Source organism: Sus scrofa, chromosome 14 (genome assembly GCF_054392235.1).
Source record: "Sus scrofa isolate SSC_HxYL_T2T_F1_AM1 chromosome 14, Sscrofa_HxYL_maternal_Yorkshire_Landrace_v2.0, whole genome shotgun sequence".
NCBI lineage: Eukaryota > Metazoa > Chordata > Mammalia > Artiodactyla > Suidae > Sus > Sus scrofa.
Window position 1 is genome coordinate 27,473,985 of NC_139396.1, and position 26,118 is coordinate 27,500,102.

A 26,118-nucleotide genomic window follows, 5' to 3' on the forward strand; every position below is an offset into this window, starting at 1 on the left:
AGAGAGTCCAGTGCTTGGAGGCACGTGGATGTGTCTTCCAAGCTGATGAGAAAGGGTCACTTGGAGGCCCTTATCCTTCCTCTTGACCCGCTGGCCCAGTTCTCCACCACTGTCCTTTTTCGGTGCCCCACAGCCTCTCCAGGAGTTAATGTTTAGACCTCTCTGGGCAGGTCGGTGCAGGGGGCGGAGCAAGGGGCACTGGAGCGCGGACAGAAAAACCTGCTGCACAGGCCCTGGGGAGGGGGCGGGTGGCAGGGCCAGCATCTGGTCAGGACACCTGGCACAAGTGACCTTGCTGGGAAAGGAGCCAAGAACTAGGTGCCCTGGGCCTGGGACCACCTACGTCAGAGGGGAAGGAGCCCCAGCCCTCTGTTGTGGAAGCAAGTGCCCACCCTCAAGGCCCCAGGGCACGCCTGGGCCTAAAGGTACGCTAGTCCTGAGAGCAGCCTGCTGGGAAGCCCACCTGGGCTCACAGGCACCAAACACCAGTGTTCAGTGTTGCCTGCTTCTTGGTCGGGGGAAGGGGGGGGCGCTTTTTTTTTTTTAATGCCCACACCCTTGGCATATGGAAGTTCCTGGGCCAGGGACTAAATGTGAGTCACAGCTGTGACCTGTGCCACAGCTACAGCAACGCCAGATCCTTTAACCTACTGCGCTGGACCGGGGATCAAACCTGAACCTCCACAGCGCAGCAAGCTGCTGCAGTCTGATTCTTCACCCAATGTGCCACAGTGGGAACTCCTTTTTGGGGGGGTGGAGGACTTAGTTTTTACCTCCCCTCTCCTCCTGGCCTGATGGGGAGGCAAGCAAGCAGTGAGGGAAGAGAGACCATTCAGCCTATCTTGAGAAGTCTGGGGCCTTCCAGGAGGAGGGAGCTGGTGGCAGAGCAAGGCTCCCTATAGGGAGGGCAGGCTAGAGATGAGGGGGAGCCTGGCAGGCGAGGGAAGGGTCTTCTGGCCTGGCTGTACCCTACACACACACACACACATACACACACACACACCAGGATCCCTCAGCAAGGTATGACCTTGACAGCTACAAAGCCTCAGGTCGACAGAGGGAGCCCTAACTCTGCAGTCCCCTTAGTCCTAGGGCTGGCTCGCAGGAGACCTTCTGCCCAAGGTGCTGGCTGCCCCTGGAATGAGGGGCAGTGGGAAAGGGCCTTGTGGAACTGGAAGAACACTGTCCCAGGCTCTGACCTTCCTCTGGGTCAGGGAATGAGAGGGTTTGGCACTGGAGGAGGTGCTCAGAGACAACAGAGGTGGGGGGTGGGGAGACTTCGTGCCAACCCCAGCCACACCCAGGGCCTATCCTTCCTTCCAGAAACCACCCGGTGACCCCTCAACATAAGGCACCCCTCCCAGCTCTTCCCAGCTCCATGCTGACCTTTCTGGAATGGGGGATATTGCCCAGTGCCGCCTCCCTCCCCAAGAGCAGCCTGCTATCTGGCCCTGAATGAGGGTTCTCCTGAGGTCACCCCAGGAGCCAATCCCAGAGCCTTAAGGAAGGAGAGAGGAGTGTGGTGGGGCTCAGTGGGGGCCCCCAGATCCTGAGGCTCCCCAGCCCCCACCCCAGCACTGAGGCCCCCTCCCTCCATCACTGAAGAAGAGGCAGTAGGAGTTATAGCCGCCTCCTCCCCCCTCCCTGCTGCTGCTGCTGCCTCCTCGGCTGAGCCGGCAGGTTGTCTTGGCAACGGGAGGCGGAGAGGAGATGCGCCGAGGGATGGAGGTGTGTGTCACCGAGGAAGCGGCTGAGCTCCTGCCCCACGCCCCGGGCCCTTGAAGGTACTGGAGACCCCACCTCTCCTCCTTCCCCTGCCCTTTCCCCCAGCTCCCCCCTCTCTCCAGTGTGCTTGTTTCCCTGAGGAGAAAGCTCCCCTCCTTCCGGCGCCGTGACTCCCACCCATTCCTCCTGAGCCACCTCGGTCCAGGCCCCTGAACACAGCTGTCTTTTCTGGCACCAGCTCATTCCAGCCCTACCTCTGGGGACCCTTGCACAGGAAGGCAAATCTCCTGGGAGGGGTCTGTGGGGGAGGGGCACAGGAAAGCGGCAGGTAGGGGGGGGCAGGTCAGGTGGTGGGAGACCTCAGGAATTCTGAAGGGCTACCTGGCACTGGGTCTCTTGCAGTGGGGGAGGGAGGCTGTGCGGAACCAGGGCGAGGCCAGGACACCAGGGCTGGGGAGGAAGGGACCGAAAGCTGAGAGGCCAGGCTGGCAGTCCAGAAAGGCCTGGTTCCCCTCCCTCGGGCTGTGGCCCACTCCTGCCACCTCAGAGGTGCACCCGCTCCTACATCATGTCCTGGCCTCTTTTTCATGGGCCAGTGGCTCCTGTGTCTCCCCTGCCCATGCTTTCTAGTACCTTTCCACAGGGCCCTTTCCTGCTGCCGCTCACATCCTGCAGCCAAGCCTCCACTTTTCCTCAGCACCCAGCTACCTGCCTTCTTCATTTCTCCTTTTTTTTTCTGGAGTCCATCTTCCCGGATTCATTCTTATCTGTTGTCCACTAATCCTGATTCATCCCTTCCTTCCTGTCTCTACGTCCCCTCCTTGTCCTCTTCTCTTTGAGAAAGAGGTCGCAGAGCATACTCTCACCTGTCCCCTCAAGACCCTCCCTCTTGTGGTTTTTCAGTTCAGAGACCCCAGAGCCCCCTCCCCAGATTCTAGATTGCCCCAAGGACAGCTGATACCATCAGCCGACAGGGGCAGGCTGTGGGCAGCAGTTACCAGGACAACAGCAAGAGCTGCCTAGGTAGGCAAGTCTGCATGGAGGTGGTGAGGAGGCCAGGCTGGGGCCAGGGTCAGCTGGCTGGGCTCCCTCTCCTGCTCCTGGGCGGGCATCACAAATGAATCAGGCCCTGCTCTGAGCCCAGAGGGAACCAAAAGGCCAATGACAGGGGCCTGGGGTGGTGGAGGTTTTCTCAGAGATGGGGAGGCACACCCCCCTACTTTGTACTTCTGTGCTGAGACCTGGGCATCAACTGGCAGGAAGTTCTCCTTTGAAGAGAGATGAGGTCTTCCTCCCTTGCCACCTTCCATTGCTGTGCTCTGTTCCCCAGGTCTTGGGTTCCCAAAGAGCCAGTCCCCAGTCTCTTGTGCTGAGGACCTGGTTTCTCGAATCTTCCCATTCCGTCTGCCCTAGGAGAGGGTTAATCCTTGGGTAACCAATTCTGGCATCCAGCCCACAGGCCTGCCCCTCACCGTCTATGTGCTTTAGCTCCCCAGGGAGGCAGGGACCCCAGAGGCCTCTGCGGCTGCTGGTAGGTGATGAGTGGGAGATACAGGTGCTTGGAGAAACCAGATGTTGTCACCCCTCTGTTATCTCTAGAGCCCCCTCCCCCCAACTCAAACTCTGGCTATTTAGGAAGCTGGAGGAGCTGTGTGTGTGAGCACAAATGTTGCGGGGTTGGGGGTGGGTGTGGGAAAGGGAAAAAGGCCAGCGGCTGGCTGAGTCTGCTTCCGATTCTGCTTCGTCATGATGCCTGGTTAATGCTCCTCTTGTTTGGAATGGATTGAGCTGCAGTGAGCGAGATGGAAGAGCAGACACACAAACACACACCCGCAGGCCAGCGGCCACACGCTATCAGCTGGAGGTGGGGAGGGCGCAGGGGGGGGAGCCGGCGGCCCGCCCGCCCGCCTTCCGCCTGGCCTGCCCACCAGCGCACACGCCCCGGCCCAGCCCGGGATCCAGCGTCAGGCTTACAGAGAAGCAGGGTGGGGGCGAGGGAGTGGGGGCCCAGAAGGGTAAGTCCCCTCCTTCGTCGGCTCCCCACCCACCCACCCACTCACCCACCCCAAGCCGGCTTTTTTCCTTTTATTTATGCTCTGGGAAAGCATGCTGGGTTCCTGGAAGAGCCGCCTATTACCTGGGCTCTGAGGAAAAGTCACAGCCCAGGGATCTGCGTCTGCCCCTGTCCTGGCGCTGAGGCCTCAGAGCATCTGGGCCACACTGTCTGGGAAGAGGTAGGTGGCAGGGTCTCCAGCCTTTCTTCCCCTCTGTGGGCACCTTGACCGCCGCACCTGCCTGGCAGGGATCCTCAGGGAAGGGGTTAGCTATGGCCCCTTGTTCAGTGGGAGAAAGGGCCAGACCCTGGGACTAGCTGGGTTTGATTTGCTCCAACTTCCTTTTGATTTGGGAAGAGGGGCTGGGGCGCTCTGTGGTGATGCTTAGTATCCCCTTCCCCAGCTGTTCCGGCTGGGTAGGCTGGGGAGCTGTTTTCTCTCTTGGCTGAATGACAAGAGGGGAATGGGAGGGTCTCCCGCGGCCACCAGGACACAGATGCTTTGGAGTGGGGAGCGGTTCATTCAGAGGCCTGAATGCTGTTGGTGTGGGGTCTGCTCGTTTGGGGGAGGGGCCTGAGGAGCCCCCTTCTAGCCCTCAGCTGGCCAGGCTGGTGTGGGAACCAAATGCAGAATGAGGCTGGGTGGTATGGCAGGGCGTGGCCGCAGGCCTGACCATGGTGCTGTCCTGGTGCTGGTGGTTGAATTGCTTGAAGAGGCTGGGGGCTGAGAAGACACACAGGCCCCCAAGGAACAGAGGCGCCCCCTTGCTAGCCCTGCCCCTCTGGGGACCTGACAGGCCAAGGGCTCTTTCCGGGCAGAGTAGACGCATCTGATATTGCCCTCCCAGGGGACTGGGTTGCCAGGGTGCAAGAATCAAGGGAGCAGGGACAGGTGTAGGAGAAGGCAGGCAGACTGGCTTTGAGAAGTGGGGGCTACGGAAAGCCCCCGCGGGCTGGGTAAACGGGGGCTCTGTGTGCATGTTGCCTTACACGTGTACTGCTTGGGGAGGGGGTGTCAGCACGTGGGGCCGGTGGCTGTGAGCCTGGAGAACAGGATCCAAGGGGAAGATCGGTGGATGGTGTGAGTAGGTGTCAAAGGCACAGCGCGTCAGCGTGTGGGGGCCTCGCTGGGAGAGTGGGGGCGTGATCTTGCAAGCAGGGTGCATGCGTACTGCAACTGTGTTTCAGCAGGGGCTGCCTGTGTGGGTGAAGTGCCTGTGCCACCGGTGAGTCTTGTCTCAGTGCCCCTGGCTCTGCCACGGCCACGAGTCCAACACCTGGCCAGGCTGTCCACTTGGGGGTGCAGGTCTGAGGAACTCCTTGTTCAGAGCTCATGCTGTGCGTGTGCATGTGCGTGTGCGTGTGTATGTGTGTGTGTGTAAAGACCAGACTAGGGATGCCCCCAGGACTCAGAAAGCCAAATTTGAGAGGCAGACTTTCTCGCATCTGCCCCAGCCCTATCAGTCCAGCTTGTACAAGTGACACTACCAGCCGCCAAAAGGATCAGCTATAAATAGAGGCCAGAGTAGGAACAAGCTGAGGACCACGAAAGCCTGGGGGGCTGGCTGGGGGCGGGGTGGGGGGAGGACACAGAAAGGCGGGGGCCTCTTATGGTGGTCATGGGATGTTGAGAGAGAATAAGCAAGACATCTAGAGAAACCAGATGAAGAGATGCATATTTGTGGGGGGTGGGGAGGAAGGGGGCGTGCGCCTGTACCAGGTCTGCTGTCATCAGAAGCAAAGAGGGAGAAGGGCTTTGAGCAGGTGGGTTCCCAAGCAGGAAGGACCCAGAATCTGGGCCTACCTGCCCCTGCCTGAACGTTTCACTGGAGTGTGAGAGGGTACTGCTTGGGGCTGGCATTAGAGGAAGTTCAGCCCCAGTCCTAGCAGAGCAGGGCTTAAAGATGGAGGTGGGGGAGAAGGACAAAATGAGAGGAGAGTGGGGGCTTCACCGGTCTTAGAAAAGGCGTAGGCGCACAGGCTTGGCAGAGGTAAGGGATGCTCAGAGGAGCCACAGGCAAAGAGCAGGGTACTTTGGGGGAGGATTGTGGGTGCCCCTCCCTAGCACACTCAGACACAGACCCCACCCTCAGGGCCTCCCCTGTTGGGCTGGTCTGCTCCCACCTGCCCTTCCCCTCTCCACCCTGGGATGCTGTTTTGGGAACTGTTGACCTAGCTGGATCCTGCCTTTATTTCTGGCATTGAGTTGTTGCCACAGTAACTGCGGGGGTGGGGCCGGGAGGGGGAGAGGGTGAAAGGGAAATATAGCCAAGGGAAGAAAGATGAAGAAAGGAAAGAAAAGGGGACTGGAAGGCAGAAAGAGCGAGATGGGATCCCCAGGGGGGCAAGGCAGGCAGGCACATTTTATAAAACTAGGAAAGGAAGAGGGGCCGAATCTCTGCCCATGGGGACAGCTCGCCCATTTCGTAACTAGTTTACGTCGGCACCACTGGCGTCCAGCCTGCCTTGACCCTGCCCTGGGGCACAGAGCCCATGTCCCCCAGCCTCTCTGCTCCTAGTCCGCAGGCCAGGCCAGCGAGCAGGATTCTGGTGGCTTCACCATAGAAGGTTAGCACGTGGGACCCCCAAGTCCTAAATTCAGATTAAAGTGGGGTCTTTGGGGAATCTATTGAAAAGAGCATTCATTGGCTTTGACCTGCGACAGGTCTGGGTAGGAACTCCAGCTTGGTGGGGGTGGGGGCGGGGGGGACGGCTCTGGCAAGTCAATCTCTCAGCCACATTTTTCCCATCTCTAAAAGGGGAAGACATGGGCTTGTGTCAAGCTGGAGAGGATGCGTCAAAGTCCCTGGCCCAGGGCAAATGGTGGTTAGCTAGATTGGGAGAGGAAGCTGGACTAGAGAACCCCAACCTGCGGTGTTGCCGGTGGAGTCTTCAGCGCTACCAGCCCAGGGCGACGCAGCCGGCTCAGCCCCTACCTGGAGCAGGCGCTGGTGGGGAAGGGTGGGCGGGCCTTATCACCCGGCCCCGGGCGGGGCCCGGCGGCTCTGGTTGCCATGGATTCGGGGCGGGCGGGGTGAGGCGGGGCCGGGCTGGGGGCTCTGATAAGGCGAGGCTGCACAGCTGGGGGAGGGTGGGGCGGAGATGGTAGGACCCCGAGCCGCGTCGGGCAGCCAAGACGGCCCTTCCGCCACCTGGGCTGGCCTTCCTCCGCGGCTCTTTCCCTTTCCTCTCATTGCGCCCTCCCTTCCTGCTGCAGCCTGCCCTCTCGGTCTGTCCGTGGAGGCGGCCGGGACCTGGGAGCGCACGTGCGCAGACCAGCGTTGTGCACGGGTGGGAGTGGGGTCAGGGCTCGAGTGGGCGCGGTGTGAGCAGGGGAGTGGGTGCAGACTGGCGAGGAAATTGGCTCTGGGGGAGGGGCCACGCGTGGGTGGAGTAAGCTGAGGTGGGCGTGATGTGATTTGGGAGAAGCCAAAAAAAACCCCTCCCTCCCTCCTCGCCTCCTCCCCTCCCTCCACGCCTCCCCCCTCCCTCCTCGCCTCCCCCCCCCTCGCCTCCTCCCCTCCTCTGCCCGTCTGTCTCTCTCTCTCTCTCTCTCACACACACACCCCTACTCCACCCCCAAACGTTTTCCTTCCTGGCTTAATATTTCACCAGTAAGACCTTCCCTGCTTAAGGTTTGCCCCAAATTAAAACGCCATGTCCCCGAAAGGTAAGACATTAACGACTTCCTCAGCGAGCCTTCTAATACACCAGGCACTGGTGGGCCAGTTTCTGAAGGAATGCGGCTCAGGGCAGAAGGCGAGGAGACTCAGCCCCCGGGGATGGGCAGGGGGCTCTGGACAGCAGAGAAAGAGGGGCCTGGGGACAGAAAGGAGACATGGTTATTCTGAATCGTCCTTCTGAGTGGCTGCACCTGAGGGACAGTGTGCCTGCGCGTGTGAGTAGGGGGTCTCAGGCCAGGACCTCGAAATCTGTGATCCCGCTCATCTTGGCCCCCTTCGCCTGGCTCCCTGGGCAGTGACCGCTCCGACAGGCAGTCATTGCCTCACTTGCTATCCACGCACAACTGTGTTCAAGGTGAGGGCGCCTGGGCCACCTCCAGCTTCGGTCCGAGGCTCCAGGACAGGTGGCCACTCTCCATTCTCCCCATCCGCTCAGCTGTCCACGCTCCTCACTGGAACCCTTCCAGACTTTCTACGCTCTTCAGCCTCTGCCTAACCCCCCTGTAGGATCTCTGTGCGACCTTATCTCTCACTTTGCCTGCGAAAATAGAAGCCTCTCAATGCCCCGAGGGCAGTTTCCCAACTCTTCCCTTTTCTCTCCTTTCAGAGAAGTGCGTGCTTTCTTTCCAAAGGCAGTCTCCACGTGGGCCTGCACCCATCCCCTCTTCCCTGCTGGGACCTTGCCTCTCACCCCTGCCCTCCCCCAATCCCTCCCTTCCTGCTCTTCCCTCCCCATTGCCTACAAACTTGTTCAAGTCTTCCCTTTCCTGAAAAACTTTCAGCCAAGCTCACCTCCTCCAAAGGTCCTTCCCGGCCCCTTCCTGCCCTGCTATCACGCTTCCCTTATCAAGAAGTGCCCTATCCCCCCTGCCTTGCATCCCCCCCGCCAACTCTCTGGGGCCCCCAGTCCTTAGCAAGGAGGCCTCAGTATTCCTCTGCAGATGCTCTCAGAAGCCACGAGGCCTTGACAGTCAAACCGGAGAGCTGTCACTCATTTTGGCGCATCTGGCCTTCTCTGGGCAGTGGACTTTTGGCTTTTCAACATTCTTTCTCAGCTCCCCTTTCCCTCCACTCAATCATTTCCTCAATATTTATTGTACACTGGGAGTTCCAATGTGGTTTAGTGGTAAAGAACATGTCTAGGATCCCTGGCCTTGCTCAGTGGGTTAAGCTGTAAGCTGTCAAGCTATGATCCCTGGCTCGGCTCACATGTTGGGGTGGCTGTGGTGTAGGCCGGCAGCTGTAGCTCCGATTCGACCCCGAGCCTGGGAACTTCTATATGCTGCAGGTGCAGCCCTAAAAAGACAAAAAAAATATTATTGTACACTTAGTATGTATTAGGTCCTTTGCTGAAAATAGAAAGAATCACTAGATACACTCCCAGCTGCCTATGCCCCCATGGAGCTGGCCATCTCCTCCCTTTCATTGCCATCTCTAGCTATTTTTTTCTCCTAGCCCCCTAGGTGTTTCCCAGGATGCTATTTTTGCCTTTCTTTCTCTGTTGACAATCTCATGGGCAGACTACCACCTCTTGTTCAAATGGCTCCCATATTTCAATTTCCAGCCTGCCTCCTGGTCACCTGCTGCACCCACCTCAACCTCAACCTGGCAAAAAATGAACCCATTGCTTTGCCTTCTGTCATTTCACACACACCCCCCCCCCCCCGGGGGGGAGGGTGTCTCCAGATCAAGTCCTCTTTTGCACATTATGCCTCTAGGATTTCTCCCACTTGGTGCTTTCCATTCAGCCCCATGCCCAAGTCTAGGCCCTCACAGTCCCTTACCTGAACTACTGCTGTAATTTCCTGGCTGGTCTCTCTGTGGACCGCTTCTTCCTGTCCAGTCCATCTCTCAGGCAGCGGCCAGGTTCATTCTCCAAAAGCACTGCTTGGTTCCATCACTTCTTCGTTTTAAAAAAGTTTCTAGAAGGAGTTCCCATTGTGGCTCAATGAAAATGAACCTGACTAGTATCCATGAGGACGCAGGTTCAATCCCTGGCCTCACTCAGTGGGTTAAGGATCCCGTGTTGCCATGAACTGTGGTGTAGATTGCAGACACGGCTTGGATCTGGCGTTGCTCTGGCTGTGGCTGGCAACTATAGCTCTGATTCAACCCCTACCCTGGGAACTTCCATATGCTGTGGGTGTGGCCCTAAAAAGAAAAGGGGAAAAAAAAACTTTTTAAGCATTCCATAGCCCTAGTTGCCCATAGAATACATTCAGAACCCCTTAGTCTGAGTCCAAGGTGTCTACAATCTGGCCTCCAACCTCCTGCTCCCAACTTGTCTCAACCTCATGCGCTCCCCAATTCAGCGGTATTTGCCGTCCTGGACAGACTCAGGCCTTCCCATGTCTCTACTCTCCCTTCTGTCACTGTCTCTTTCAAGGATCCCTTTTTCAGTGTTTGCATGATCTCAAACTGGGCATCTTTCAAGGCCTACCCCAAATACTTCCTCCTCTAAGAAAAGTTTTTTAAACGTTTTCCCCTTTTGCTACCCAAGCAAGAGTGGTCCCTCTCTCCCGTGACTTCTCACGGGCCCTTATCCTATCTTATCTGGCACATGTAATTTTCTGCTTTGCATGAGCATTATCTCTACACATGGCCTTATTTCTGGAGGGGCAGCTTAGCTCTTTTGACTCAGCTTTCTTTCTCCATAAGACTTAGGACAGAGTGATGTTCTCTGGTCATTGCACTGCTTAGGAAGTTGTTGGGGATTGGATGGGTGGGTAGATGTATGTACATATGGATGAATGGGTTGGTAGGTGGGTGGATAGGTGGATGGATGGATGGGTGGATAAGTGTTTGCCCCCAGGGCTAAGCCACGTGAGTAGCTAGTTTGACAATGTCTGTTAACAAAGTAAAGATGAAAGAGGAGTAAGAAGGAGCTAACAGCTCTTTGAATATGATTACAGATCCTGAAACACCTAGCTACAAAGTGAGTGTTAAGAAAGCAAGAGAAGAGGAGTTTCTGTTGTGGCACAGCAGAAACAATCCAACTAACATCTGTGAGGGTGGGGGTTCAATCCCTGGCCTCGCCCAGTGGGTTGGGGATCTGGCATGGCCATGAGCTATGGTATAGGTCACAGATGCAGCTCAGATCCCTGCATTGCTGTTGGTGTGGTGTAGGCCTGCAGCTGTAGCTCCCATTTGACCCCTAGCCTGGGAAATTCTATTTGCTGCAGGTGCTGCTCTAAAAAGCAAAAATAAATAAATAAATAAAAATAAAAATAAAGCAAGAGAAGAATGAAAGGATGAAGCTCTGGAATGGAGCCTTTTCAGGGACACCAAATATGTAGTGTGGCTCTAATGGCCAGAGTCTTGTCTTGGAAAATCCTCTGCCCTAGAACTCCAAAAAGACTTGAGAAATGTGGCAAATGCTAATCCATCTTCATAGTCCTGACAGTACCTGGCAGGCACTGTGAATCATACCAATGCGGAAGGCAGTCATTTTTACCTCCTCAACTCTGGACAAGTTTTGAACCTCTCTGAGCCTTGGTTTTCTTGTCTGTAAAATGGGTCTACCTGGTAGGGTTATTGGGGGGATGCAACAAAGTAATCCTTGTAAAGTGCTTATCAAAGTACCCAGAATGAGCATTCAAAAAAATGATAACTATGGAGTGCCTTGGTGGCAAAGTCAGATTCTTAATCCACTGCACCACAGCAGGAACTCCACACGGTCCTCTTTTTTAATTCCCACTGGAATTTAGAGAAGCGTTTATCAGTGAGGGCTAGAATAATAGGGGAGGCTTCCAAGAACAGGAGGATTTAGGACAGCCCCGAAAGGATGAGTTGTGGCTCAGAGGAGTTATGAACCTGAGTAGTATCCAGGAGGATGTCGGTTCGACCCCTTGCCTTGCTTAGTGGGCTAAGGATCCAGCATTGCCATGAGCTGTGGTGTAGCTCACAGACGAGGCTTGGATCACGTGTTGCTGTGGCTCTGGCATAGGAGGCCGGCAGCTGCAGCTCCGATATGACCCCTAGCCTGGAAACGTCCATGTGCTGCAGGTGTGGCCCTAAAAAGCAAAAATAAAATAAAAGGATGAGTGGGATCTGGGAGATGACAGAATAGGGCAAGGGCATGTGCAAAAGGGGGGAGTGGGAGTGAGAGCTGCCCTTGGGGCCAGTAGGTGGTTTTGCTGGTGAAGAGACAGTAGGCAGAAGAGCCTGATACAAAGTAGCAGGTGATAAGATTGGGAATACCAATGACTTCTGCCTTTCCTGACCCTCTGTAGCAAAGAATGGCAAGAGAAGAGTCATCTAAATCCATCAGTCTTTGGGGAGATAGAAATAATAATAGTTCACAGTCTACATAGAATCTACATAGAATTTTTAAACATTTCACAAGTTAAAACTTACCTAATAATCAGAGCAACCCTATGACGCAGGTACTATTACTAGCCTCCATTTTACAGATGAGAAACATGAGGCCCACGGAGGGTAAGTCACTTGCCCAAGGCCACACCACTTCTGAGTAGCAGAGTCTATTCTCCCCCAGGCACTCCAGTGCACAGTCCATGCTATTAAGCACTACGTTACTGCTGCCTCTTCCCTGGACTGTCTGTAGCCATCAGCTCTCTTCACTCTATGGCTTATTGCCAGCAGAGAGGAGACAGTTGCACTGCCGCCATCACATTGGAAACTCAGCCAGGCATTTATTGAATGGTTACGATGTGCCCAGTCCATGGGTGTGTAGGGAGGATGGGAGGATTGCTGAGGGAGTCACTGGGGAAGGAGATCTGGGCTGTGGCCCCAGGGAACTCCTAATCTACTGCAGCAGACAGGACTCACCTCCCTGGGAGCAAAGACAGAGCAGTGCCAGCTCAGAGGCCTTAGTGCAGAACCAGGGGGCCCTGACTTGCAGCAAAGCAGTTCTTCAGAGGGCAGCCTCAGCAAGGGCATTCTGAGAAGACAGTGGGGAGCTGGGATGTGGCCATGGCCCCAGAGGTGCTTTACCAAATGCCTGCACGGGAGGTTGACTGCTACAGGGGGACAGGCATACAGGAATGGGCTCCTTCCAGCCTTCTCTCCCCTCCCCACTGGGGATGGGTCCCACCCAGGGCAGAGCGGCAGCCCCCAGCCAATGACCACCAAGAAGCCTTCGCTCTCTTCTCCCCTCCCATCTGGCCACCTCATAGTATTGCTAAGTTCCTTTGTGTCAAACCTTCCTGGGCTATGAGCCAGGAGGGGCAGTGTGACAGTCGATTGAGGAGAAGGGAGGCAAGGGCACCAGACCAGAGCCAGGGAAAGAGCACAGCAGAGGTTGAGGGGAGTGAGAACCTGGGTCTGAAACTGACCGGGGCCCAGGCAGGGCAGGTGTGACAAAGCAGGGATGTGGAGGCTGCCCCAGAATGGCTGACCCCTGCCGTCATTTCCTTTCCAGCCAGAGAACAATGGCTCAAAAACAAGTGCAGCCGGTCCACTTTCCCACCTCACTGGCCACATGCTCTCTGTCCCTGCAGCTGATCCTGATGTCGGCTCCCTGGAGCCACCGGAGATCAGAGGGGTCTGCCCCCACTCTGCCCTCCCAGATCGCAGGCCCGATGGCCCCCGCTGGCACGTTCTCCCTCCCGTTTCAGGCCCTGCACTCGGCCAGCAGCCTGGAGAGTCACCGAGGGATGAGGACGCCACAGCCCGGGGGAGCGCCTTTTCTGCTCTCGCGTCCCACAGCGCGCAGCGCCCAGGAGCCAGGCAGAGCCTGACGCCCTGTCATCTCCCTTGCGCACAGGACTCTGCCAGTGATCCAGCAGGCCAGCTCCCTGCTGCATGGAGCGGCTGCAGAAGGTGCGCTGGGCTGCACCCACGCCGGGGCAGTGGGGTGCGGGGGGCCAGGCTCCCCGCAGAGGGTCAGGTTGGGAGTCGAGGGTGCCACCTGGTGGTTACCTGCGGCATCGCATCCTGGGGCCCAGAGGCCTAGGGAAGCCCTCCCCTGCCCCAGCCACCTCCCTCCAGCCCGGCCCTGGCACCCACGCACATGCCCACCGGCCCGCCTTCTCGCTCTCCCCAGCAACCACTTACCTCCCCTGGGAGCGTCAGCTCCTCCCGAGGCTCCAGTGTTCCCGGCTCTCCCTCCAGCATCGTGGTGAGTACCTCTTGGCCGCCAGCCCCCTCAGGCTGGGAAGAGGGAGGGGTGGGGGACCGGCTGGTTGCTGGGCAGCTTCCCTCAGAGCCTCCTTGATGATGGTCCTGCCAGGGCTGGCTGGCAGAAAGAACCTCAAATCCGGAGAAGGTTGTGCACACCCCCTTGTGCTGGTCTGGTCCTGTCTCCTTGTACCCGAAGAGCTAGGTGAAGGACTGTAAACCCTTAAAATGAAAATAACAGAAATATTAGCTTATAAGACCTGACATCTAAAACAGCTGCCCATTTTCTTCCTAACACATTGCAAGTCTGTCTTGTAAGGCCAGTGTTCTAGATGAGGCCTTAGGCATCTCTGTTCCATTTGTACCATTTTCCTCCAGGCGAAGATGGACAATCAGGTACTGGGCTACAAGGACTTGGCCGCCATCCCCAAGGACAAGGCCATCCTGGACATCGAGAGGCCTGACCTCATGATCTACGAGCCCCACTTTACCTATTCTCTCCTGGAACATGTGGAGCTGCCCAGAAGCCGGGAGGTAAAGGGTGGGAGGTTCCTCTGGGACAGGACTTGGGCAAAGGGCTCTGCCAGCCTACACCGGGTGGGAGGTAGAATCCATCTCATGCTTTCTTTCCTGGAGGCCAGACTCCAAAACCAGAAAAGGGACTGTGCACGGGAATCACCAGTTAATGGATGAACCGAGTGTGGCAAGCAGGCAGAGATGGGCTGGCAGCTAAAGGCCCAAGGCCAGCTCCAGGAGGAGAGCAGGGGAGGTCATGTTTGAATGGTAGCAGCACACAGAGGGGTCATGAAGGAACAGGAGGGGAGTAGGCAGAAAGTGAGCAAATTTGTGGAAAGCTCTCAGGAGCACTGAACTCAGAGGCTGCAAGTCCTAACTAAGTGTGACCAGTGTAATGATGTGATCTGTTTCCCCTCCTGTAAAATCGAGGTAGTACCTCTTCTCATTCGTTCACCTCACCAGGTAGTCAAGCGCATGAGATAAAGCAGGACAGGTGCTCTGTAAGCTGTACTGGAAAAAGGAGCAGTCTCACAGCTGAACAGTGAGATGGGGACAGGCCGTGGGGGGATTAAATGCCCGGCAAGGAGACTGGACACCGTCCCGGATGCTGGGGGTCTTGTCCTGTCCCCTCCGAGCACACACACACCACTCCAAGATCCACGGCTTCTTTGTGGGCCCTACGGAAAGACTTGGGACCCTACCCAGGAGAGAGAGGATGGAAGGCCAGCCCCGGGAGCTGGCAAGGACGGAGAGAGAAGAGGTGGCCCAGAAATTGGCTGGGCAATTGCAGAGTTGGGTGGGGGGTGAAGTGGCCCATCTGGGGTCCTCGGGACGGTGGGTTGAATCCCACCCTTATGGCTCTGACCAGCCTCCTCTCCATTCACAGCGCTCGCTGTCACCCAAATCCACATCCCCCCCACCATCCCCAGAGGTGAGTCTGCCCAGCACCTGATACTTGCCCAGCTCTGTTCTGATGGGGCTCAGCCCCCTGCCCACACATGTCCAGACTGGGCTTGGCAGAGCCCAGGGGGTGATGGAATCAGTGGACCTTGTCTCATCACTAGCCAGCTCTGGTCCATCTGTGTCTGAGCCAGGATCTCATTTAATCCTTTCTCCTGGGTCAGTCACCACCAGCAGGTCGAGTCCTTGGAGAGCCTTCGTCTGCCCTGGGGTTGGGAGCATGTGGGCTGCCAGGGTGGGAGGATGGAGATGGTGTAGGGGCTGCGGTGGGGGATCTGGGAGCTGCAGTGAACCGCACTTCTGCTGGCAGGTGTGGGCGGAGAGCCGGTCCCCTGGAACCTTCCCTCAGGCTTCAGCCCCAAGAACCACTGGAACCCCCCGGACCAGCCTACCCCATTTCCACCATCCTGGTAGGTTTTACTGTCAGCATCACCCCATCATTTCCCGAGGCCCTCTTTTTTCCTTCAGGAACCCGAGCCCCTTACTCTCAGTGCCTCCCATCTCTGGGGTAAAGCCTCACCACAGAACTGACCAGACCCCCTGATGCTAGGACTCCAGGCAGAGCTCCCGGGGCTGGTGGCCCTGCTTCTTTTTCCCTTCCACCCAAACAGAAAAGGGTAAAAAAGTCCCCAACCCCGGAGGGACAGTTGCAGGATCTCCAGTTCTGTCATTCGTCTCCCGTCCCTTCGCTGATCCAGCCTCTCCATCATAGCCATTATCATAGCCTCCTTCTCCGACATTCTTGCTCCCTCGCCACAGAGACCACCCGCCCAGATTCCAACATCTACAAGAAGCCACCCATCTACAAGCAGAGAGGTGAGGGTCCCTTCCCGCCGCGTGCTGGGAGGCTGTGCCGAGGGCAGGGGGTCAATAGGAGAAAAGACTTCGTAATGGTGTGCAGGCTGTGCTCTTCCCCCGAGTGCTTTGCTTTTACATCCATGATCTCACAGGTGTGAAGGGGCAGAGGCGAGGCAGTCGGGGCCGGGTGGGAGGTGACTCCGGGTGGGGATGTGCCTGGGCTGACCCTGACCTACCCCCCCCAGAGCCCACGGGAGGCAGCCCTCAGAGCAAGCACCTCATTGAGGACCTCATCATCGAGTCGTCCAAGTTCCCTGCCGCCCAGCCTCCTGATCCCAACCAGCCAGCCAAGATTGAAACCGACTACTGGCCGTGCCCCCCGTCGCTGGCCGTTGTGGGTAGGAGAAGCTGCTGGAGACGGGAGAGGGAGGCCCAGACACCACCTCATAGGCCCTGCTGAAGTCCCAGGGCCTGTTGAGCCCTTACCCCTCCTACCACCTTCACGAACCCTGCGCATCCCGCTCCCCTACCCCTGCATTCCCATCGATTTCTTTTTCTTTTTCTTTTTTTCTTTTTTTGCTTTTTAGGGCCGCACCTATAGCATATGGAAGTTCCCAGGCTAGGGGTCCAGTTGGAGCTGCGGCTTCCCACCTGTGCCACAGCTACAGCAACATGGCTTTGACCTACACCACAGCTTGTGGCAATGCTGGATCCTTAACCCACTGAGTGAGGCCAGGGATTGAACCCGCAACCTCATGGATACTAGTCGGGTTTGTTACCGCTGAGCTGCAATGGGAACTCCTCCCGTCGCTCTTGGTGTCATTGGCCCTACTTGTCAGTCATTCATCCGATTTTCATTCACTTCCTGACTCAACAGACATTTGTTGATTTTCTGCTGTGTCCCAGGCTCTGGAAAGAGAAAATGAGACAAGGTCTAGATCTCCAATGACTTTAAGTCATGTGAGCGTCATGTTGCCCACCCAGCTTCACTGCAAGGCTAGAAAATGTTGCTATTAATTAATTAATTAATTTTGCTTTGTAGGGCCGCACCTGCAACATATGGAAGTTCTCAGGCTAGGGGCTGAATCAGAGTTACAGCTTCGGGCCTACACCACAGCCACAGCAACTCGGGATCCCAGCAGTGTGTGAGACCTACACTACAGCTCACAGCAACGCCGGATCCTTAACCCACTGATTGAGGCCAGGGATCGAACCCGCTTCCTCATGGTTACTAGTCGGATCTGTTTCCACTGCGCCACAAGGGGAACTCAGCTTTTATTTTATTTTAATCGTTTGCAGTGTTCCCTTCAAGGTGCAGCCCTGGGCAGTGCACAAAGCAGCCCCTGACAGATGCTGGTTGAGCCGCGGTTGATTGACAAATGCTTCTGCTTTTGCCCATGTCTTCCAGAGACAGAGTGGAGGAAGCGGAAGGCGTCGAGGAGGGGGGCAGAGGAGGAGGAGGAGGAAGAGGATGACGACTCGGGGGAGGAGATGAAGGCGCTCAGGGAACGTCAGAGAGAGGAACTCAGTAAGGTAGCGGCTTATTGCCCCCACCCACCTCCCTGCGTCATCCTGGGGACCAAAGTTTCATTCTGATCTAAATGGGTTTGTAGCCGAGGAGCATCCTGGTCAGAATATGTGAAAAATGCCCACCCCCCCCGCCCCTCCCCATTTCCTTTTTGGCCACCTGGTGGCATATGGAGTTCCCCGGCCAGGGATCAGATCCCAGCCGCAATTGCGACCTAGGCTGCAGCTGCAGCTACAGCAACGCCCGATCCTTTTAACCCACTGTGCCAGGCTGGGGATCAAACCTGTGTCCCGGGGCTGCAAAGATGCCGTCAATCCCATTGCATCACAGCGGGAACTCTAAGAGTGCCCCTTCTTTGCCAGGATGTGAAGCTTCTGCTTTTGAAGGGACACCAGGGTTTTATGCTGCTTAACACCACTTAGTAGTAGAATCAAAAGCACAGGAAAAGGTGGCCCGGCCAGTGCCAGGCTTCAGCAGCAGAGTGGTTCATGGGAGGAGGAGAAAGGAGGGAGCAGGCTGCCGGCCTGCAGGGGAGGAGGGAGGGTGCAGGGGTCATGGAAAAAGGTGACTGATGGCAACATGGGCTTATGCCCTGGGCATCGTGGCCTGGGTTACAGAGGACCCTGGGGCAGAGTTACACTGAGCAGCTCTGATGCCTGGCTCTTGAGAGTGGCCAGACCCAAGATGGCAGAGCTTCCGGCCAGAAAAACAGGCTCCATGGGCTCCAGCCCCTCAGGAGCTCTGTCCCCACTCCTCCTCCCCCCACTTTTTTTCTACCTTTTATTTACTTTTTGGAGTAAACCTGACTCCAGCCTTTTTGGAGATGAAAATTGCCTTGGATCCATCTTCCTTTCTCTCTCCCCAGGTTACTTCCAACTTGGGAAAGATGATCTTGAAAGAAGAGATGGAAAAGTCATTGCCTATCCGGAGGAAAACCCGCTCGCTGCCTGACCGGACACCCTTCCATACCTGTGAGTGTCACCAAGGGCCGTCGGAATCCCCTGGCCAGACCCTGAGGCCAGGATTAGACAGTCTGCTGAGTTTGTCATGTGCCAAGCACTGTGCTACTGTGGGTGTAAGAGACTAGAAGTTTCGGCTGCTGGCTCAAAGGCGCTCATGCTCTCCTTAGGGCCAGCGTACCTGCCATAGAGCAAGACAAGATGACAAAAGATGGCATGAGCTAAAGCAGAATGAGCACATTTCATTTATCTCAACATACATGCTGGGCCCCAGGGATATAAAGGGGAAAACACTATAGTCGTGTCTTCCAGTAGTCTCTGGAAAACTGGCGTGGAAACTGGGGTTTCATAACAGCATAGCAGGTGCCAAGGGATGAGAGGTGCCCTTCAAGGGCTTAGAGAGGATGGTGACAGGGCCTGCATCCAAGGTGCGGAGGCATTAAACTAAGTCTTCAAGAATGAGACAGTGGGAGTTCCTGTCGTGCCTCAGTGGAAACGAATCTGACTAGGAACCATGAGGGTGCAGGTTCTATCCCTGGCCTCACTCAGTGGGTTAAGGATCCGGCGTTGCCATGAGCTGTGGTGTGGGTCACAGATGCGGCTCAGATCCCGCATTGCTGTGGCTGTGTCTTTGGCCGTCACCTACAGCTTGGATTCAACCCATAGCCTGGGAACCTCCATATGCTGTGGGGGTGGCCCTAAAAAGACAAAAAAAAAAAAAGAAAAGAAAAGAAAAAAGAAAAAGAATGAGACAGTGAATGGGGAAAAAGGGCACCACAGACCTCTGGAGCAGTGTGGGAGCAAAGCAAGGAGTAGCAAACATCCTGGCCAGTGCAGGGGCCTCCAGGAGCTGCAGTTCCAGCACACAGAGAAAGTCCAGGGGTGGCCGGGGCTTTGGTGCCATGCTGCTGGTCACTGAGGCTAGCTTGGCCTGCTTGGAGCATGGCAGCTGGAGGGAAGGGGGCAGATCTGAGAACCAGGCTGGAAGCTACCAGCCTGGCCTCCAAGGCCACGGGACATCCTTCTACTGCCTTCTGCTGGTTAAAACAGCTCTCCAGGTGCCCAGACACAAGGGAGAGGAAAAAAATTCTGCTTCTTGCTGAGAGGAATGGCCCAAGGGCACACAGGCTGGGAGATGATGCTGTGGGCCATCTTTGGAGATAATCGACCACGTTTTCCAATAGTTTGGGGAAAAAAAACCACACACACACACACACACACACATAGAAGAGGGAATGAGTTTGAGAAATATATAGACGAATTCTGTACAGAAATAGATCCGGATTTAGAATTTTTCTACTTCATGATGTTGCAAAATTGATATGCATTCGGTAGAAGTTGTACATCCAATTTTAATTTCTTTCTTTCTTTTTGCTCTTTTTTTCCCTTTTTTTTGCCTTTTTAGGGCCACATCGGTGACATATGGAGGTTCCTAGGCTAGGGGTCTAATCCGAGCTACAGCTGCTGGCCTATACCACAGCCACAGCAATGAGAATCTGAGCTGCGACTGCTACCTACACCACAGCTCATGGCAATGCCGGATCCTTAACCCACTGAGCGAGGCTAGGGATTAAACCAGCATCCTCGTGGCTCCTAGTCAGAATCCTTTCTGCTGCAGCCCAATGGGAACGCCTCTTTCTTTCTCTTTCTTTTTTTTTTTTTTTTTTGGACCACAGACATGGCTCGAGAAAGTTTCTGAGCCAGGGATCAAACCTGCAGCACAGCAGCCACCCGAGCCACAGTAGTGACAACACCAGATCCTAAACCCACTTGGCCCCTAGGGAACTCCCCCAGTTTTGAATTTTGCCCTTTGCCCAGGCTTGCGATGCTCTATGAAGCTGTCTTGAGATGCTGGGCAGTGGCAGCGACCTGCAGCTCCCAGTCAGCCACACCACCATGACAGGAAACAACCCATACACTTAACAACCATCCTGTGCGCCAACAGCCATTCTGTTGTTCACTTTCAGTAGAGTAGGAAATAAATTGCACCGGGGATTCAACACTTTATTGTAAAACAGGCTTTGTATTAGATGACTTTGCCCACCCAGAGGCTCATGTCAGTGTTTAAGGTAGGCTGGGCTGAGCTCTGCTGGCTGGTAGGGTTCAGTGTATTAAATACATGTTTTTTGACTTCAATGGGTTTATCGGTGCGTGACCGCATCATGAGAATATCTGGAGTTCCTGTGGTGACGCAGCGGAAACGAATCTGACTAGGAACCATGAGGCTTTGGGTTCGATCCCTGGCCTCGCTCAGTGGGTTAAGGATCTGGCATTGCCAAGAGCTGTCATGTAGGTCACAGATGCAGCTCAGATCTGGCATTGCTGTGGCTGTGGTATAGGCCAGCAGCAACAGCTCTGATCATACCCCTATCCTGGGAACCTCCATATGCCGAGGGTGCAGCCCTAAAAAGCAAAAAAAAAAAAAAAAAAAAAAAAAAGAAAGAAAGAAAGAAAAAAGAAAAAGAAAGAAAAGATCTGTTACAGGACATGGAATCAACTGGACTTAGTGGCTGACTGGACCTGGGAGGCGAGGGAAAGAGGAGTTGGAATTGCTGTCTTGGGTGCTGGATGATGCCAAACCTGAGCTGAGATCATGAAAGAGGCAGCTTTGGGGGAAAGAGGAAGAGCCCCTTTTGGGGCTGTTGGGTTTTATATGTTTCGAGGTAGGAGCCAAGTCTGACTGTGTTGCAAGCCTGAGGGCTGCGTCAGGGCTCAGGTAGAATCTTCAGCTTGTATGGGGTGGTGTGACCGTGAGAATAACGCTATTGGGTAGAGACAGAAGAGGACAGGGCAGGGCAGGGGGCCGAGGCTGTGCCTTGGAAAGCATGCACACTCCCCCTGCCATCCCCTTGGAGGGTAGGCTGGGAGGAGGTCCGGAAGGAGAGCCAGCTCCAGTCTGTGCCTCAGCATGTGGGAGGCTGGCCTTGAAAGGGTCCGGGGCTTGGATCTGGGGGAAGGCCACATAAGAAGTCAAGGTTGTCTGGGGAGTTCCTATTGTGGCTCAGCCGGTGAAGAACCCAACTAGTATCCATGAGGATGGGAGTTCACTCCCTGGCCTGGCTCAGGGGGTTAGGGATCCGGCGTTGTGGCAAGCTGCAGGTTGAAGATGTGGCTTGGATCTGCTGTGGCTGTGGCTGTGGTGCAGCCTGGCAGCTGCAGCTCCAATCTGACCCAGGGTCTGGGAACTTCCATATGCCATGTGTACGGCCCTAAAAAGACAAATGTTTAAAACCAAAAAGAAAAAAGAAAAATACTGGTCCAAACAATTGCTGGCGGGGGCGTTCTGGCTGTGGTGTAGAGGATTAAGGATCCAGCATTGCCGCAGCTGTGGTGTAGGTGGCAGCTACAGCTGGGATTTGATCCCTGGCCTGGGAAAACTTCTATATGTTGTGGGTACAGGAGAAAAACAAACAAACAATTGCTCTAGAATGCCAGCAATTTCCAATCATTGGAGATGAGGGAATTTTGAGCTGAGCCCAAACTGAGACCTGTAATTGAAAGCCACCTCTGGAGTTCCCGTCGTGGCGCAGTGGTTAACGAATCCGACTAGGAACCATGAGGTTGCGGGTTCGGTCCCTGCCCTTGCTCAGTGGGTTAACGATCCGGCGTTGCCGTGAGCTGTGGTGTAGGTTGCAGACGCGGCTCGGATCCCGCGTTTTGCTGTGGCTCTGGTGTAGGCCGGCGGCTACAGCTCCGATTGGACCCCTAGCCTGGGAACCTCCATATGCCGCAGGAGCGGCCCAAGAAATAGCAAAAAGACAAAAAAAAAAAAGAAAAAGAAAAAAGAAAAAAAAGAAAGCCACCTCTCTTGGATTATCATCTGCAGTGCTTCAAGGCTTGGTGAGATTATGAAGTGTCACATTGAAAGTGACATCCAGTCCTGCGAATGGGAAGTCCAGTGGCTGCAGGGCCATCCAGCAGCTGACAGTGCTGGGAAAACTACTGATTCTGTTTCATCATATCGAGCATTTGTTTGTTTGTTTGTTTGTTTTTGCTTTTTAGGTTGCAGACGTGGATCGGATCTCGCGTTGCTGTGGCTGTGGTGTAGGCCGGCAGCTGTAGCTCCGATTCGACCAACCCCTAGTCTGGGAGTCTCCTTTGCCGTGAGGGCACACTAAACAAAAAAAAGAAAGAAAAGAAACTGTAGTAATTCGATTCTTTTCCCTAAATTTTAGATGTATTTCTGTATTCCAGAGGCTCATTTTATGATGGGGAGCCTCATCTCCTGACTCTCGCTGGCCGACTATCAGTGTGAACACTCGGGCATTGGGCTCAAATGTCTATTTCATGCACTTCTGTTAGAGGGAAGGCGTGAGAGACAGTTCAGAGCCGCCAGCACCATGTCACCTGCTGAAGGTAGTGGGCAGGAGCTGGAAGCCGACAGAGGCCCTCAGGGTTCCCCCAAGCCCCAACTCCACTGCCCTGGCCCTGGCAGCGGAGGCTGGGGGGTGGGACTCTCAGGAATGACTGTGAGGTCAGAGGCACTGAACCGGGGTCCCCTGCTCCCTTGCAGCCCTGCAGGCAGGAACATCTAAGTCTTCTTCCCTCCCCGCCTACGGCAGGACCACCCTGAGTCGGGTAAGGTCCTAGGACAGAGGTTGCAGAGGGTGGGAAGAGGGAGCATGTGGGGCCTATGAGGGACTGGGTGCCTTGGGCACCCGGGGGAGCGGGCTGACCCTTCTTACAGGGAATGGGGGTGACACGGAATGCTCCGACTTCCTCTGACCCCTCCTTGTCCTTGCCAGCTACAGTCCACAGACTTCAGTCCATCTGGCAGTGAGACGGAAAGCCCAGGTGAGAGGCAGGGCTGACCTGATGCTGGGAAAGAGGCTCGAGCAGGCCCCTGGGGCAGCCCGTGTCTGCAATGCCGGCAGGCCTCCATGGCTGGAGGTTGGGGAGCCTGAACTGGTAGGTCTGGAGGGCTGCTGACCTAGAGCTGCCCCTGAGCAATGACTCTTCTCTCCCGCAGGCCTGCAGGTGAGTGCCTCCCGGAGGGGAACAGATGGAGCCCAGAAGACCCGACCCGGTGACAAGCAGGGTTTGGGGAGGGGGGTGGGGTGGGGCTGTGGAGTTGCCTGGTGAAGACATGAGAAGCCCAGGGTAAGACGGGGGAGGTCTCCCTGCCCCACTCTGGCTCACTGCGGCTTTGGTCTCCCCAGAACGGAGAGGGTCAGAGGGGGAGGATGGACCGGGGGACCTCCCTGCCCTGTGTGCTGGAGCAGAAGGTGAGGGGCAGGGGCCGAGGCAGGGGGCGGTGGGCAGGGGACAGAACCATCTCCAGTGGGGGCGGGTCAGCTTGGGGAGAAGCCAGAGAAGCGAATGCACTAAGGGGTCCTCCCTGTTGATGATGGGAGGGGCAGCGGGGAAGGGGGGGGAGTTGGATGGCGAGATGGCATGACCCCCCCATGGCCCATGAGGCTGACAAGGAGGCCTGGGGTATTGAGGGGTTTAGGCTGCCAGGGACCTCTATAAACCTAATGCTGTGTCCCGCCCGCCCACCCACCCAGATCTATCCTTATGAAATGCTGGTGGTGACCAACAAGGGGCGAACCAAGCTGCCTCCGGGTGTGGATCGGATGAGGCTGGAGGTAGGCAGGGAGAATGTGCTGGGTGAGTGAGGGGCTACCCGGCGGTGGGCAGCCTCCCAGCCTGGTGGGGGAAGCCTCAGCCAGTTCCCTCTGCTGCTCCACCCCGTGCCTCCTCTCTCTGAACTGCATCCGTGTGTCCCCCTTACAGAGGCATCTGTCAGCAGAGGACTTCTCCAGGGTATTTTCCATGTCTCCCGAAGAGTTTGGCAAGCTGGCTCTGTGGAAGCGAAATGAACTCAAGAAAAAAGCCTCTCTCTTCTGACGACCCCCACCCACTCTGGAACTGACCCTCACCCCTGCTGCATCAGGGTTCTGCAGCTGGGGTCCCTAGACCCCAAAGCATCAGCTCTGGGCAGCAGGGAGGTGGGGTGAGGGTGGGGTTGGCTCTGATGCCCAGGTTGAGGGGGAGCAAGACCTCTGCAGTGTTGGGACTCTCTTCCCCATAATGCTCTGGGGGGGTTCCCCTTCTCACATCCCAGGTCCTCATTGCACTGGACAAACCCAGTCTGGACTCCAGCACACACAGAGTTAATGTCAGCACCCTCTCCGTGCCCCACCCCCACCCCCCACCACCTCCAGGTCCCCCGAAGAGAGTGATGAGAAATGAACCTGCACTTAGTGGTCAGGCCTGTGTGCTATCCTGACCAATGGATGGGGGGATCCTCGGGCCTGGCAGGAAGGCAGAGAAGCCCCAGGACCCTGTGTGCACCCAAGCACTCCTCAGCAGCTGACCTCAGACAGGTCCCCTGCACCTGGGCCTCCCGCCCCTCTGACTCCAGCAGGAGCAGCGCTCGGCCTCCAGCAGGGAGGCCACCCTTTCCTCTTCCTTGCGACCCCCCAAGCCTTGAAGCCTCTTGCTCCAGCCCCGTGGCTTCCCCAGAAGCCTTGGCTTAGAGTGGAGATGTCGCCTATACAGAACCCCAGCCCACCAGCAGCCTCCAGGCCAAGTCATCGAGAATGCTACCTTCTAAGGACCCGGGCCCTGCACAGAACCCAGGCCTTTGGGCTCCCTTGAATGGGATCAACAGCTGGGCTGTGTTCTGACCCCGGGTCTTGCCCAGGCCCGTGCATCTCCCACCACGCTCTTGAAAGAATGTAATTTCTTGGGGCACCCCAGCTGCTTCCCCCACCTCACTCTCTACCCTACCTTTACCACGCTCTCAGCTTTTCTTCTCTGCAAATACATACGTGTATATAATTATATATATTTTTGCCAGGGTCAGGGTTTCGTTCCTGCCCAGACCCTGATGTCCCTTTCCAGGGTGGGTACGTGATAATACTGGGGAAGGGGGAACTACGCTTGAAATTAAAGGTTGCACTGGGGCCCCAAATCTATTTGTTCTTTATGAGGCACCAGATGCGGGCAGAGGAACAGGAGATACCAGGCTGAGAAAAGCCAAGGAGTGAGGTTTCCAATGTGAGGAGAGGGGAATTCCCATTCTGACTCAGTAGGTGAAAAACACGACTAATATTTATGAAGATGCAAGTTCCATCCCTTGCCTCACTCACTGGGATAACGATACACCGTTAATTTGACCCCAAGCCTGGGAACTTCTATGTGCCTTGCACTGTGGCCCTAAAAAGACAGACAGCAAGACAAAATGAGAACGAAAGAAAAAGCAAGCAAGCAAGCGAGGCCGCCAAAACCAAATGGGAGGAGGGAGAGAGATGGCCCAGATCGCTCCCTCCCCAAACCTTGGGCCCGAAAGCGGGGCCACTCTAGCAGGTCCTGTGTGCCTCCTCCCCGGCAGGGGCTGTGGGGTGGTGGCACCGCTGAGGGACAGCGAGGCTTTCCGGACCCTGATACAGGCTCTGTCCTCCAGCCAGGACCCAGGGCTCCCCCTTGGCAGTCCAGCTCATCCACGGCTGACAGGTTGGACCCTTCCGGGCCTGTGACACTCACGGCTCCGGGAGGAGGCCAAACAGCCAGGCAAGGCCCCCAGCGGACGAGCGGGTGCTGAGCCGAGTGTGGAGGGTCAGGCAGGGGCAACGAAGGCATGGAGAAGGGCTCGACGAGATCCCGCAGGAGCCAGGGTCCCATGGAGGCCGAGGGGGCGGGGGCAGCTTGGCAGGACCCCCCGGGGGGCGCAGCCCTGGAAGAGGCCTGCTGAGGCGGGTGGCGAGGGTGCCGGCAGGCCCGGAAGGGCAGAAGGAGACCTTTGGGGGCGCGTGCTGCTGGGGGTGGGCCGGGCTCCTCTGGTCTGCCCCACATCTGGGTTTGGGCCCCCGA

General features: G+C 56.2%; 1 protein-coding gene across 1 annotated transcript; it reads left to right on the top strand.

The window, feature by feature from the left end:
* The first annotated feature begins 238 nt into the window (after positions 1 to 238).
* Positions 239 to 24,404, top strand: DMTN (dematin actin binding protein). Its single transcript, XM_084997604.1, is given in 16 exon segments — positions 239 to 425; positions 13,038 to 13,242; positions 13,466 to 13,540; positions 13,918 to 14,073; positions 14,942 to 14,986; positions 15,326 to 15,425; positions 15,775 to 15,831; positions 16,059 to 16,211; positions 17,222 to 17,346; positions 18,207 to 18,312; positions 22,814 to 22,878; positions 23,046 to 23,094; positions 23,270 to 23,355; positions 23,358 to 23,525; positions 23,808 to 23,888; positions 24,037 to 24,404. Coding segments are annotated over 15 exon segments (1,398 nt in total). The 5' UTR covers positions 239 to 425; positions 13,038 to 13,224; the 3' UTR covers positions 24,151 to 24,404.
* The last annotated feature ends 1,714 nt before the right edge of the window (positions 24,405 to 26,118 follow it).